At 42.3% G+C, this 15,755-nt stretch overlaps 1 protein-coding gene across 8 annotated transcripts in view; it reads left to right on the top strand.

Annotated features, from left to right (window-relative positions):
• The window catches only part of LOC132256743 (hepatic leukemia factor), a 35,465-nt gene that overhangs the window by 12,302 nt on the left and 7,408 nt on the right, over positions 1 to 15,755 (top strand). The window contains exons 2-3 of one of the 8 annotated variants that reach the window (XM_059753275.1): positions 553 to 578; positions 9,515 to 9,536. The exons of 2 other annotated variants lie outside the window; for them this stretch is intronic. In XM_059753275.1, the coding sequence (XP_059609258.1) occupies positions 553 to 578; positions 9,515 to 9,536 (48 nt within the window). Of the gene's footprint in view, positions 1 to 552; positions 579 to 7,097; positions 7,747 to 9,514; positions 9,537 to 15,755 lie in introns of those variants that run through there. 5 more of the 8 variants (XM_059753267.1, XM_059753269.1, XM_059753270.1 and 2 more) reach the window with 5 other exon arrangements.

Below are 15,755 nucleotides of genomic sequence, written 5' to 3'. Positions count from 1 at the left end.
TTGTAATTTCTGCACGATCATTGGGTGTATTTATAATGAGATTATCCACGGTGTGGCTGTTTGTCTGACTCTTTGGCATTAATGTGTAAAGTTGCAATATGTGGAATTTTCATTGCGCCAAATATCAATCTCAATGGCTCGTTTTCCGGATGAATTCTGGCCTCTCTTGAAAATTGCTGTATTTTCTCTCCTCGCCGCCATGAAATTTCACCAATTCTCGAAGCAATATTTCACCAGCTCGAAAATCTCACACCCCCAAAAGTCGGCCGGGCGGTGGTGAGGGGCAGAGGGAGGGGAAAGCGCGATGTCTTGGCATAGTTCTCAGTGAGTCATCGCATGTGGAATTTCTCTAAATGCACAACACATATCGCTCCATCACATGACAACTAAGAATAGAAAGCCCATCTCGTCGTCCAAAGACACCCGCCACAGTTTCTCAGAGAGCCAGCTTTTTTGATAAAAGTGCGTCGATTGAGTCTCGTGACGCCGTTGGAGTGTTGGTCGGAAGGAAAAGCGCGGGCAAAAAAGCCACTAATTGCCAAAATATCGGAGCAGGTGACGTGATCCTGAATCATATGGTCATGTGGGTAGAAGAGGTATTTATAGAGGGGCGAAGTCAAAACAGCGCAACCCGAAATAGTGGCCACGCAAGAAACGCATTGATTCCGAGTGAAGACGTCATGGTTAATTGGCCGAAAGGCTTCAACTCCAGAAAAATGTCTATAGAGCTTTTCATGGTCAATTTTCGCGAGGAAGTGCTAAATCGTGCCAAAATTTCAATCTCTGACTGCACATAATTTATTTTCTCCCATAAAAATCACAGCTCACGATTCTCGATGATTTGATGAGGCAAAGTGTCATGAAAGAGGCTCGTCTCGAGTGTCTAAATTGAATTAAATTAGTTTGAAGGGAGAAAATTGGAGCATTTGTATCAAAATATATACATATATGATCCATATGTGGAAGATTCCTCTGGTCACAATAACAGGCAACAATCAATTGATAACATGACCCTCTTTCCGAAATGTCGTGCTGTGATAATTGTATGCTTGGGAAATCATCAGTGACACTTGGTTGGGACTTTCTTTTGGAAAATTCCAATGTGAAGAGGCCCCGAATGAAAAACATTTTCATCAACATTCTCACCCAGTCAGGATTTACGATTGTAATTCCTGTCTCTCTAAATTACAGTCTGAGATCGTGCTTGAGCTTGGGTGTCCAATTCCAATGGCTGTAAAGAAGACAATTTATCCGCCTCTCGTCTCTCTCGCACAGTGTTGAAAATGCGAGTGCTAAATTCTTTCAATATGAATGTCTCTCACTATCACCTACGTGATTTTTCAGCTCAATTGACGTTGTCTTGGCTCTCATATCTATGGCTGAATTGGGTTGCAATTGCGACAGTGTTGGTCAACAATTGATGGTGCACACTTGAGAATCTGCAATCAAAACACCGACGCTTCTCAATTGATTGATAAATATTTGCATTTGAGATTTCAAATGGGGGAATTCTTCCTGTGGGATTTTGGTAGGAATTGTCGAAGGTCTCTTGTCGTGACGTGAACTTTTCTGTGAAGTGTGCAGAAATTTTTGCGCAATGCTTCTCTGACCGATAACACTTTGGCATGATGAAGTGTAGCCAGTGAAATTGTTCGCATGCAAATAGGTTTTATGATAAGACTTGGCTGAATCAGCAGTTCGAAGACAGTGAAAAGCACCAGTATGACCAATATGGGAAACCACTCAATTTAATCAATTTTCACACTGATTTACTCAATAGAGTGATTATTGATTGCCACACGCACCTACATTATATATTCTATGGTATTTGTGGGGTTGATTTTTTGGGGTGTGAGAAAATTGAACAGCATAAATTATACCCAAAACGATAATGCTACTTTTCCCCTTTCTGAAAATTTACTAACTACATTAGACTTTGATATCAATTATATGAGCCGCGTAAAGCATTGGCGTAGACGAGATTGAGCAGGAAGGGACAAAATTAAAGAAACAATATTGTAGGCAATTTAGGCACAAGTTTTTTCTTCAAAATTTCAATTTAATGAAAAATCTAGACATTATAAAAATATGGAAGATTCCTTTCAACTGCCAGAGAAGCGATAAAAATGATTGCGATGTCATGCAATCATAACGGAATACATGATCAGTAAAAACAGCTGGAGAGTTGTAACTACGCCCATGGCGTAAAGTTGAATTAATTCTATTAGTCAGTGGAGACGCCTGGTTGGTATAGGAATAACTTCTGAAAACTTCAATCACATAATGACTCATTATACTGTTCAATTTGCTGAAATCCCATCAAATTTCGCATCATCGCCAAAAGTTGATGTTCTCTTGACTGCAATTTTCAATCATTTCACTGTTGAGGTTGGCCAACAATTGCCGCAGAGCTTGAGAAAGTTTTCAACAAGTTTGCAACTCCTCATGGAGGCGCCTGGTGGCCTCACAGCCCTCCTGGAGCACCACGATGGGGTGGCAATCACGCGGCGACCCATTTGGGAAGCGTATGTCACGTGGCCGGGCGCCAATTTGGGTTCCAATTGTGAGTCGCCATGGCAACAGTGGAGACATAAACCGGAGGCGCGCCGCTTGATAACTCGGCGTCCCCATCGCTGATACCGACTATCTGTGCTCACTTTGGAGTTGCAGGGGGTCGCCATTCGATGTTGGGTGTCTTTTTTCTGTGTATTGTGCTTGTTTTGAGGCGATTCCGCAGAAGAGCTTTCGGTGTGGGCGTTGAAAGACTCGCCAGTCTCCCTTTCATTCAACTGGAGAGAGCTTTACACTCGGGAGGTGGGATCTGGCTCACGTGGATGAGCAACGTGACGGCGGAAGAGGGCGTGAAACTACAGAATACTAATAAGTTTTTCGAATTATACGATGGAAATTTGATGGAAATGCAATGAGAAACATAGGCACAGGATTGAAATGACGATCTGTTTTTGCGGTCCATAATTGTCTATTTGAAAGTTCTGACACTTGTCAGCCTCTGTGGACTAAATCTGTAAGTGTATTTGCTAGACTCATCATTATACAGATGGGATGCAGGCAATTTTCTCCCCACATTTGCGTTCCCCGACCGGCTGCAGAAAGCGCACTGGCACAATGAACTGAATTGACGGATGCATAAAAGATATGGAAATGATTAGGAATTCCAATGGGACGCGCGTCGCGAGGGGGGCACGCCACGGACGTCGCCACGTGAATCCATTTCTACCTGGGCTGTCGTGCCTCAGTCCACGTGAGGAGGCTCCACCCCGTGTTCTGGACACGTCTCCGCACTCAGTGCGTCTGCCGGCAACAACAAACAACCCAGGCAGTTTCAGTCGGAACGCCAAGGCAGCTAGTTGAGTCCTTCAAGTGTGTGTGTGCGATTTTTTGGGGTAGCTTTCTTGTATTTCAAGGGAAGTTTTTCATAAATCAAAAAGCTTCAAAAGCATCAAACTTTTGCAGTGTGCTTGTGTGTGTCTGTGTGAAAAAGCTCTAGAGGGTCAAAAGTGTAAAGTTTTCCTCGTGTGTCATTCTGTGCAGAAAGTTTTGGCTCTTTTGGGGGTTGAAAAATTGGGAACACAGGAAGATGAGACAGTGTTTGTGGGAGAAGTTGATGAATGTAGCAGTTTTGGGAATTCGCCACAGTCAGAGACTCCCAGTGAATCGCTAAAAAGTGACAAAACTTTGCACAAGACACCATGAAATCAAACTTTTATCACTCCGCTGGCTACTATAGCCAGCCAAATCCCAATCAAAGCTGGTCAATCATGCCACCCACTGATTCTGTGGTCAATTGCATGCCTCAGCAGCATCAGAATCAATTCTCAGGGCAGCACAAGATGCCGTGGAACTTTGCACAGAGTGGCCAAAGCTTCCCGGCCAGGGCTTATGATCAGTATGGGTTCGTGGCCGCACAAGCGGCACCCAACGGCCCAGATCTTAGCCACCAACCAGCAAAGCGTTACCTTCCGATCTCAGGTTTGTGTTCATGATTTTTTTTCCGCTGAAAGTGCGGCAAAAAGCCAGTGAATAACACTTTAAAGTTTCGCAGCTTTGCAATATCTTTCCAAACTTCTGAAGAATGGTCACGTTTTCAGCAATCTGACCATCAGAGTTTAGGCCCTGCTTGAGGAGGTAAAAAAATGAGGTGGCAATTTGGTGAGATTGAGTTGAATAAATAGATATTCCTGTATTGCTAAACTTTTGCTTGAAGGCGATATGAATCTCTGGCGAGAAGCCACTTAGGAAGATTAGATTGGGAAAAATGTGTATCACTTTGGGAGTGAAGCATTATTACAATTTCTATTTTTCTCACTTTCAACTTAAGTGTGAAAAGCATATTTCTGCGGGAAATGATTTACAATATTTTTCTCTGCATCATATCGGTTTTGCATGCGTTCCGGAGAATCTTATATTGTAGAATGGAAAACATGAATTTGCACTTTTAGATGATTTGGAAAAAGGCATTTCTTCAACGTGGAAAACCTCTCTCAATATCTAGAAGAGTCATACTTAATGATGGTGAAGATATATTTCCATCAGGATTATCTAACACGTGAAAGAATTTAATATTTTTGCAAATTTCTTGGAGCTTTTCTTCAACAGTTGCGGCGATCATTGTGCAGGCAAATTGATAAAAAGCTGTGGCCAATGCCTGTGTTAATCTCTTCATGGCTAAAACTTTCGTTTTCATTTGAACACACACTCTTTTTCTCGTATTTTTCAAGCAAAAGTGAAATTTTTATCGATAATTCATTAGGCTGGCGCGGTGAAGCCACGAAAAAACCAGCCAAAAACAGTGAATAAATTAAATAAAAATTGTCGTGAAGTCGCCCAATGAAGTGGTCAAAATGTGCAAGAGAGAGAGAGAAAAGGTGAGAAGAAGAAAAAGAGCTCTTTTTGGAAAGACGTTGAATGACTTGTCTTCAGACACTGGCGGTTAAGGAAGTCGATAGAGGTTTTACGTGTGTGAAGAATTGACCATTGTTGGAGTCTTCTCACATGTCTTTGTCGCGATAAATTGAATTAGGATTTTTTTTTTAATTCGACGCAATTCCATGAATGGCTTCGGTCAGGACTTACATTATAAGCTAAAGAATGTGTGCTTTTCTAACCCCTAATTGTCCGCATCTTCTTCAGTGCATGATATAATCCCCTCGTGAAGAATTGTGCGACTTTTCATGGGATTATACTCATTAATTACCCCATAAATTGGGAGGTGCATCTCCTTCACACACAAACACACACACGGGGAAAAAGGTAGCACTTAGCGCGGGAGATGCATAAAAATATTCATGCAATTAAAATGGCAGTGTTGCGCAAGCTTTGACGATATGTATGTACGTGGAATCGGCGCGAGAAAGACAATCTCTCTCTGCGGTGGAGAGAAAAATGATAGCCCAGGCTTGAGGGTGGGAGGCAAGGTGGTTTCAAATCGTACTGAACTAGTGTCCTACTTCTCTCCTTCCTCATTTCTTTGGTGTGCACTGCATTTCTTCCAGTGCCTCTAAGCGCTCCCATCGCTATGCACCTCGCGTTCGCCAATGGAAACTAATGGAGCAAAGCCACACTCATATTGAAATTGTCTGCATTAATTTCTTTCCAACTCTTACCGCGATGCGCCATGGTGTTGGTGCTGTTGATGGTGAAGAGAGTGAGAGTTCACTTTCGATTTCATTTCAAAATTTCTGCTTACCATCATTGCCGAGGTGTGTATCGTACATACATATGCGAGGAGATGGCAAAAAGCGCACCGATCCATCGCCCGATGGGGGAAGGAAGAGAATTGTGTAGTGTGCTGGAATTTATGGGCTGAATTGAAGCTCGAACAGTGAGAAAAGAGCTGAAGGAAAGATGTTGAGTGCTCACGAGAAAGCCTCGCAAGACTTCTTTCCTCGGAGCCTTGGGGGGGGGGGGGGGGGAGGGGAATTGTCACCGAGGGGACAACTTGTTACACTGACTTAAATCTTCCATAAATGCCATTTTAAACACCACTTTCAGAGTGTTTATTAACACGCAATAATTACAATAATTACACTGACTTCTAAATGATCAAAATATAATTGAAATACGGGACAAATTGGCATTCTATCATCTGATCTTTCTCACAGACAAGGAAGTTTTTAGCGACTTACCGAAGATCTTCAAAGAATTAATATTGTTTGCGTGCGTGGAAGAGTTTGGGAAGATCGAAGATCACATTGAGACTTGCGGCCCCTTGGCTGTGACCCCTTGTCCCACTGCTGTCCTGGCCAAAAAAGTCACCCAGTGAGACTGAATGAGAGAAATGCGAGGGAATAGCCGGCGTTTTTCTCAGCACGTCTCCACACAGGCTCACGTGGAAGTGTGTAGTTGTGCAGTCTCACCTGAGACTTATTTACCTTTCGGACAGTCGGTGGGGCTTGGCATGGTGGGGGCACAGCGGAGCGCCAGCGGAAGGTAGCAATGTGTGAAGATATCGGCGAACACGGAACACAGAGAGACGCTCTATCGTTCATTTTCGTTGTAATTCGCGAACAGGTTAGATGTGATTATTTGTACACCTTTTCGTGAGTTGCGAGTGTGGTTCTTTATCGAAAGGGAAGAAGACTTGTGTGTCAAATTTCTTATCGCTGTGACATCCCGGGAGAAACTGTGTCGGTCGCCTGGGAAGAGAGTGAGCAGATCCTGTGCAGGCGAGGCAAAGTGCTGTGTGCATGTTCTTACCTGGATTGGTTGGCAAGTTGTACAGTGATCTCGATCTCACGACCACAGAGACGATAAATCTCGCGAGTGATCTGACGGATGCTGGGAGAGTGAGAACAGTGGTGATGTTCTATAGATCAAAGAATAACAATCCCAGCATTGAGTATCAATTTGCAACGCATGGAGTAGCACGTAGAAGGTCGAACTCTTGGGAGTGATGATATTGGCGACAGATATCTCTGTCTCAGTGGACACAATCATATCGAAAATTGTCCAGGAATCCATGCCTGTGCGGCGTGTGTGGAGGATTTTGTGACAGTGAAGGACTTGGGTGACACTGAAGGGCTTCCCACCCCCAAACATTGATTTTTTTTCTCTGTCTTTCCTCCATCGCCCACCCCCGTGTGACCAGTTGGGGTGCGTGTAGATGGGCGACACAAGAGTCGCCATTCATGTGAAGAGACCTACTGTGAAGAGAGAGACTCCCAGATCCACTTCCTGACCCCCCAAACAACCCCAAATCAGTTCAGTCTGCGAATTCTCCAGCGGAAGAAAAGTGAAAGTGTCGTGATTTGGTGTGCCAGTGGTGATCACAAGTCTCGAATCTCAGCCGAACTGCCACGAAAATGGATTATCAGTTGCCGCAGCAGATGCCCATTGGCCCACCCACTCCGTCCCCCAGTCCCCACATTCAGATCATGCAGAACTCCCCGCAGATCCTGCCGTCGATGCAGCCACCCAACTCGCTGCCCAACATGCCACTTCAGGTCATTCATCTGCCCCACATGAATCCCCCGAGCGGCGGCCAGAACGGCGGTGCTCCGCAACAGCACAACTCCCAGAACTTGCCACCCCCGTCGCAGATCCTGCAGGTGCATCATCAGAATGGGACCAATGGGGCGCCCAATGGCGCTCCTGGCAGCAATGGGCCCATGAATGGCACCAACGGAAATGGACAGAACGGAACCAATGGGACGAATGGCGAGGAGGGCAATCGATGGACGCAGTTTCAGGTTCAGCAACTGTGGCGACATCATGCCTATCTCAATGGTAATCTTTGTGGCCACAAGTGGGGAATGGTCTGAAAAAAGTACACACTTTTGGCCATGATTTTTGCAACCTTTAACCTTTCTGCTTAATCTCTGGGATAATTAAACCATCATCTGCAAACTTCCTCAAATGAGTATCGAAAATTTTAACAACAGACACACAAATGATCCATCTAAAAATTGCCAAATTATATCTCTTCATCTCTCTCCTTCTCCCGCTCTTTCTCTCTCTCTCTTTCTCTCGCACTTTTCCACACTTGCGAGATTGCACGGAAGTTGGTGGAAAAATCTCCGCATTTCCGCTTGAGATGCGTCAAAACTCTCTTGATTCATTATGAATTCCTCCTTCTCCAGCCCGAAAAAAGTGCGTATATATTTTTTTCGTGAATTTCTCGCGTCTGGCTTTCACTTTTTCTGGTCACCCGACAAAAAAACAGCGCGCTTCAACAAAGATCGCGCGGGCCAACGAAAAATTTTCGGTGGGGTCTTTCTTTCTCTTGGTCGGCATGAGTGAGCGAATGAGTGAGAGTCGCGCGACAAATGAAAGTGATCAATTTTTGCATTGTTACTTACCTTGACATCCATCATTGCGAATTCTTGGGGGGATTTCGAAGGGGCAGAAAAGGTGTATTTTTGAGGGCTTTTTCGAAAGATTCAGGGAATTGCTGAAGTAATGCCACAAAATCAATTGGTCAACTCTTCACATGTCTGATTAGCCCATTTGTCCGATGTCTTAAGCGAAAAACCACTTCGAAGGTTCATGACGAGCATCTTGCAAGCTATAATATAGCAATTATATTTATGATCTGCAGACAGTAATGCTAAGTGAATGTGTGCGACGAGTATTTGTGTGTGTTTGGCTTGTGTGAAATGAGCGAAAAACTTTCTCCAGCTCAAACTCAGTCAATTGAGCGAGGAGAGAGACTTACTGAACGGGTTTGTCTGCCTTCTTTACTTAACTTACTGACTTAGTTGATTCGAGGCTTGGATAATGTCTTCCGCTATTTCATTTTCATTTTCAGTCGCTTCAGACACATGAAAATTCTCACGCAGATGATTTTTGTTGCAACGATGATTTTTCTCATCTCACAGTGCGCATTGTTTTCTTCCCGATGTTTCAACTGCATCTGCTTTTATTTTTTCTTTCGTCCCGTGAGGAAAATATAATTGTGTCCACATTGAGAAGAAAAGTTTATCATTTTGGTAGAACTGTTGACAGAGAGAGAGAGAGAGAAAGAGAGCGAGATAAGCTTCCAATGATTACTTTTTGATATGAAAAAGGGGTTCATGTGGCGAAGAAATGCAAGCTCACGGAGGCTTTTGGGTGGAATTGATAGACCCAGAGAGAGGTGAGATGTTTGTTGTGACTGAGTTGGTGTGTTGTTTTATCAATCCTAACAGCTCAACACACTTTCATAGCTCAGTGACTTGGGCAACAGACCACTGAGAGACTTCTTGCATTATTCACGCGATTCTCATAACTCCAGGAAGTGGATTTGGATTTCCAAGTTTCCACATAATGCGCCAAAGATATGGTTAAGAGAATGCGCGCGAGAGGGGGTGAAGACAGTCTGTGTATTCACCACGTGAGACATGCAATATATTATTGCTTTGTGAGCCATCTTTCTCCCACATTCACTCTTTGCTTCGCCACATATGTATATACATTTTACAATGTAGGTTAAAGGAGTGAAGGTATGCTATTTGGAATTCCAATGTGTAAATTTTTTTCTTTCACTCCATGCATTTCTTCCTCCCTCAAAATATAGAAAAGTGTGAATAAAAAGTGCGGCGCAATCTTTCTCTTTTTTCTCCATTACGCAATTTGTGCGCCTATCACATGAAACTACTCTGCCGATGTACAGCTTTTCCATACATGAAAGTGCTTGCAATTTTCTCTAGTGGAAAAGCGCTAAGACGTGCATTTTCTTGCGATGCTCCTGTGCTTGGCCTATTGCATAATGCTCTAAGAGGCACCACTGGATATCAGTCCGTTCCATTCCACTTACAATAATATCATTGGGCAATTTTGTCTCTCTGTCTTTCACTGGAGGTGGGCAAAAGCCGCAAAACTCTCACTTTCTTCGATATACACCGAAAAGTGTGTGCGACACACGCGGAAAGATTAATCACGAGAGCGAGAGTGATGAAAAAATCACAACTGATAAATAAGATGGGCGCTTTTTTGGGGAGGGAAATGCTGAGCAGAAATTTCGTAAGATTTTTGTTTAAGAAAATGCAAACAAGCAATTGACCTCTTGACATCTCGCACAGTCACCCAGAGCAACAGAGCTCGAAAGGCTTCTCTTTCTCTCTATCAATTCTCAGCCGCGTGAAAAGAGTCCGTTGGAGATCTCAATCGGCACAGAGTCATATATATGAAAGAGTCTGCGTGAAAAAGGGGAAAGTGCTTTCTTATGGGCAAAAAAAATACACTGCGGCACACAGACAATTTTTGGCAGCTTTGTTTTCACTTTCCAGCCACTTGAGTGTGATGAAATTGGGCAGAAAAGACGATTAAAAAGTCGTGTTTGGTCTGAGCTGAGGTCACTGGTTGGGAAAAGCCCGAAAAGCCATGCTCAGGGTGGTCAATTGCTACAATTGTGATTGCTGTGTTTTAGAGTGCTTCCCTTAAATACTTTCACTCTCATCACAGATTGCAAACAAGCCCTCACAGCTCTCAAAGGAAGTGTTTGCTGTTGAGCTCTGCAAATGCGGCATTTGGATAATTTGAACTGAGAGTGATTTGCAGCAGAGGCATTAAAAGATTCAGATAATTAAAAATGCACACTGTAAAATCACCATAAAGTGCCAATTTATAGCCCAATCGGAATGCTTGAGAGTGGTTGGAAGAATTATAAATATTTTACGAGTGACAGAATTTATCACACAGAGAGAAATTTAATGGACACTTTTGGTTGAATCCATGAATAATCTTGTCATTTGTCAATGATAAAGTAGAGGAGATGGTTTTCCGAGGAAAATTTGCCACTGCGCGGTGATCAATATATATTGTGTGTGGAAGAAGAAAAAAAAAGGTTTCACAAAATGTGTCGCAAAGGACGTGATGATGAAAAGTGAGAGGAAATTTCGAAAGGAAAAAGATGGGAAAGAAAGGCCATATCGAGTTGGGAATTGTGCAATTATACTTTGGCTGTGTTGTGACCAACCCGAAACCGCATATATCCAAAAATTGTACTTTTGTTTTTCCACTGCGAAAGCCCACGATAAATGTATCATTTCACTTTCATCTCAATGCCCTAAAATGGTGGCAGTTTTTGGATGATGATTTTCGAAAGGGGACTTCGCGACGGGAGTGTCTCTCATCCGCGAAAAGGGCACGGGGAAGGAAGAAGAAAGGCAAGAAGAGTGAAAGGTCATGTATTGAAAATGTGTGTAATTTATCAGACATGTCAGATCGATTATGAAATTGAAAGATGAGATGCTGACTTTTGGGACTTTCCTTGAGGAGTGAGAGACTTTATTTTAGCCCAACGAGTGTGAACTCATGTATTCTGGGGAGAGAAAGTATCTTTGTCGTGTTTTTTTTGCCTTATACACACGCACACATGCACAAGATTTCCGTCAAAAATCATCCTCTTCATCAAAGTCAAGAGAAGCAAGTACCTCACAGAGCCAAAGTCTGTTCGGCAATTAGCGCAATACACAAAATTTGCGGTGCCCAAAAGCCTTCCTCTTTTCTCTTTCCCCAGTGTCACTCACGAAGAGATCTTTTACCATCTTCCTAAATCGCACTCTTTTTTCTTTGTCTCACCAAAGCAACCAGATGATTTTCATGTGGAGATTTTTTACTGTCCGCACTTCTTTCATCATCACGGCGATCTTCTGCGCCACAAAATTCGACAAATTTCACTTTCTTCACCATTGAAGCTCGCGTGGTTTTTTTTCTACTTCTTCTTCTTCTCCTGACGGGTTTGACTCATGAGGGTACATCAAGTTGAAGACAATCGCCGTGCAATGAGAAAAACAATAAGACACAATTAGACTGTGGCATTTAGGCACATTTTTCCCTGTCAATTTCACTTTAGCGCCGTCCCTCAGGAGATATCGACTTTTTGGAGTGTCAAATTTGAAGATTTATCCATTGATGGGAAACAGCAAAAGCCCATTAAGTTGATTAGGATCGACAAAAAGATTCAGCCAACACCTCTCACGAATACTTGAGGGAAAATAAAGTGTTTATATGCACAAAAACGGTCAATCTCTTCCGGATAAACATCGTGTGTTGGAGCCAACTTCCAGATCAAGTCGCACTGCATTGCGTAATGTTTTGAAATATTTCTCAAACACTATCTGAAGCATGAGAGAGTGAGAGAGAGCTTTCCAACTCACATGGGGAAACAATGGGAAATTTTGCATTTTCCCAAAGACGTGCGCGGCGCTGATCATGCGAAAGTGTGTGACGGAAAAGATGATGTGGAAGAAAAAAAACATTCTTGTGAGATGCGAAGCCCTAAAATTCTTCATATCCATCTCATATCCACTCTATTTTTCACTCCATCTCAGTCTGAACGAATGGATGTATATAAAAATTAACTTTCGCTGTCGTTGAAGTTCAATGCGTCAGACTTGATGAATGAGATTAGCATTAGACAGAGTCTGCGGTGGGTTTTTTTTCTTTCGGCGCACACGAGCTTCCTCCTCCCAAAAGGCCAGAAAGGCAAAAAAGCTCACAGAAGCTCAAACTGGGATATAATGTATTTTTACCACGCGAGTTAATATCCAACTAATTGCCAGTTGATTGAAATCTCCTTTCGACGAGTTGAGCCCGAAAAACTCCATTCTCTTTCTCCTCATATGTTGAGATTTTTGGGCGGTGAAAGTGAGATTCTGGGGTGCGTTTATTGATTGTTATTGCGTTTATGGACAAATGAACAGTACAAAGTTTTCTTAGCCAGAGAGTCAATATTTAGTGTGATTTTGTGTGTGATATTGTGGGCGATTTTCCATCCAGCCAGTGGCTTCTATTTCAGTGTGTTTTCCGACAGTCTTATTTTTCTTGGACAGCGTGTCTCTCGTCTGTCGAGTTGGGTGGAAAATGAGAGGGAAATTTTATAAATAAAGAGAGGAATTTGTTGGGTAAAAAGAGGCGGAGTGGAAATGTCAGAGTCAAAGGAGAGTCTCATGCAAGGCGAAGGTGAATTTTTGAGACTTTTCTTCTCCTGTCGCTCAACTTTTCATAAGTGGGAAATTGAAAAGTTTTTCACCGAAACACTGTGTGTGTGTGTGACTTGAGAGATGTTAGAAGGACAGATAAGGCATAATGTTAAGGAGGCGAAACACACGAAGGTGTTGAAGTGCGACTTGGAGAGATGTGTGTTAAGTCTCTTTGGTCAAACAATGAGTTTTGTGGGCAATGAGAGTCTCAAGCAAATAAATGTCTCTCATGATGAATTCTCTGCACTCACTGTCAAATGTTGAAGATATTTGCACGAAGAGAGGAAGTTCTCAAGACGACAAATCACTTAAAATAAATCCACCAATGATGCTGGGCTACAGAGGCGTCATTTGTGGAATTCAACCTTAAGCGAATTGCTAAGATGACTGTGAAAACTGTCGATAATTTAGTGAAAAGTTCATCATGACAAACCTTTCTTGGCATCTCCAACTGAGTGAGGAGGAAATTTGCTGGGATGTGTTTTGTGTTCGCGATATCAAAACCCCAAAAAATATTGAACAAACACACACGTTTTTCATTCTATTTATTTGTCTTTCCTTCTTTTATACCGTCTTTTTTATTTTTGCTCTCCATGTCATGCAAATTGCAAAATACGAAATTGACAGTCTCTGAATTTACAATTTGAAAATTTTTCACAATCAATAACTCACTCAATATGCGAAAATTTGAGACTTTTTCAATGGGCCGAGGAACAGGCCTGTATGAATTTTATTTTGAGTGGGTAAATCTTCGTGAAATATATGTGAGCCTCCTAAACACGATCTTAACGACCATGAGCATAAATCACGGAAATATACATCTCACCAACAATTATCGGCAATTCCTGTCATCATTTTCCATTGAGACTCTCCCGAAGGAAGCCCATGAAAGTGTCAGTGGCGAAAATTTTCACATCGCTCACCATTTGCCGCGTTTTTGATATTAATTTTCATGGACTCTCACGCGATGGCGGCAGATCATTTGTAAAGTGTCACGAAAATGCTTTTTTAGTCCGCCAAAGAGCGCGAAAAAGACGATAATCTGTGTGTGTGTGTGTGTGTGTTGAGAAAATTCACTCTTAGCAATTCAATTAGAGTACAAGAGGTCCTGACAAGTGAATCACATTGATGATTTGGTTGATGCAACATTGTGTATCAGTGTTGATTGAATGGGAAACAATATATGTGGATGATTCTATTCTTAAACACAAACTTTCGATACCGCGTGACACTCGTCATATGTTGGAATCTCAGACAGGCATGTGAGTTTCTAGAATGAGGAGAAGAGCAGTAAAAAGGCACTTGAACACAAGTTCAATTTGCATTTTGGCGCAGCATCGAGAGCTGAGCATCTCACCAAATTGGCAAAGTGCGAAATTCTTCGCTTCGTTGTGCATCATTTAGAGATGCATCGACCAACAATCTGTCTAAATAGAGTAATAAATGATTGATTGTATCAATACAAAGACGCCAAAGAACATCTCTACTGTTGTAGGGAATTTTTTTTTAAGTATGTGCTCAAAATGGCGCATGAGGAAACTTTGGAAGTTTGACAGGGAAGAAGATGTCCTTTGAAACTGGAGCAATTTGAGTGGATGCTAAAAGTGTCAATTGAATGGCAATTGAGTGCTGAATTTGCATCAATTGAGTGTGAGAAAAGTGAGTGCAGCAATTAGTAAGTTGCTGCTAGAAGTTTTGCAGACGAGGGAGCTTTATTCCAGCTGTGACAAAAGCTCCGCACCCATCCGTTTCGCGTCACACCAAAAGCGGCCAATTGTGTCTTTTGGGATTGACACACACACACACAAACACACATTCGCGGAAATCCATAGGCCGGAGAACATGGAGATCTCAAATAGCACACCCTTGAACTAAAATCGGGAGTGCAGAAAAAATGCTAACAGCGATCGAGAAAGATTCTTTCTATTATTATGCATTTAATTGGCGGATATAAGCTCTAAAGTTTTGTCATGAGAGACGCATTGTGTTTGCAGGTTGTATCTTAACATCTCTCTCTCCCTGTGCGGTGATGGGAATTTTATTTATTTATAAATCTGCTGCTGCCTTAATGACAACCATTTGTTCCACTCCAAGAACTTTAAACATCTCTCTTTCTCTCTCACTTATGATGTGGATGTGTTTTGTGCAGGGAAAAATGCGATATTTGTGGAAAATTCATTACTTCCGCGACAAGAGCTTTTTCACCCACTTTTCAGAAGTTAGGTAGAAAAAAAGAGCTTCAGCGATTGTAGCTCAAGTCAGATGCTGTTTAGATGAGTTCTAGCACAAGAGCTGAGACATTGTGTGCCTAATTCTCTTTCTCTCTGTGTACATCTTCTGTTGAGGTGTTAAGGAAAATACATGACATATGACCAAAAATAAATTTTCGACAGACCGATGAGTGCATATTTTCACGATAATTATCTCATGAGCTGCACAATATGAGCATTTCCCAGACTCTGTCAGCATATTATAAATGAGAAATTGACCAAATGTGTGTGAAGTGAAAAATGCGGAAAGAAGTTCATCGCGAGAAGATGCTGCAAAAGTCTCTTCTTCGCGATCGGAAATTGACTTCACCTTTCTTGCCTGCCTTGACCTAGAACTCACACAAATATGCTTCAAACATCCAGTTAAATGGCTCTCAAATCTTTCTTCGCGCACTGGCGATGACTTTTGTTCTATTTGCGCAATGCTTGCAAGACTGCCTGGAAAGTGTTGTGAATGGACAAAGTAGTGGAAATGTGCGGGGAATATTTTACGGCATATCGTAAAATGGGAATGTTTAATTATGGTTTGTCTTGATGAATTTTCCTCTGATGGCCTAAGCAT

This window comes from Phlebotomus argentipes, unplaced genomic scaffold, assembly GCF_947086385.1.
Source record: "Phlebotomus argentipes unplaced genomic scaffold, Phlebotomus argentipes genome assembly contig_17, whole genome shotgun sequence".
NCBI classification, from domain to species: Eukaryota; Metazoa; Arthropoda; class Insecta; order Diptera; family Psychodidae; genus Phlebotomus; species Phlebotomus argentipes.
Note: the sequence above shows the minus strand (reverse complement) of the source record. Positions and strands in the feature narration are given on the sequence as shown.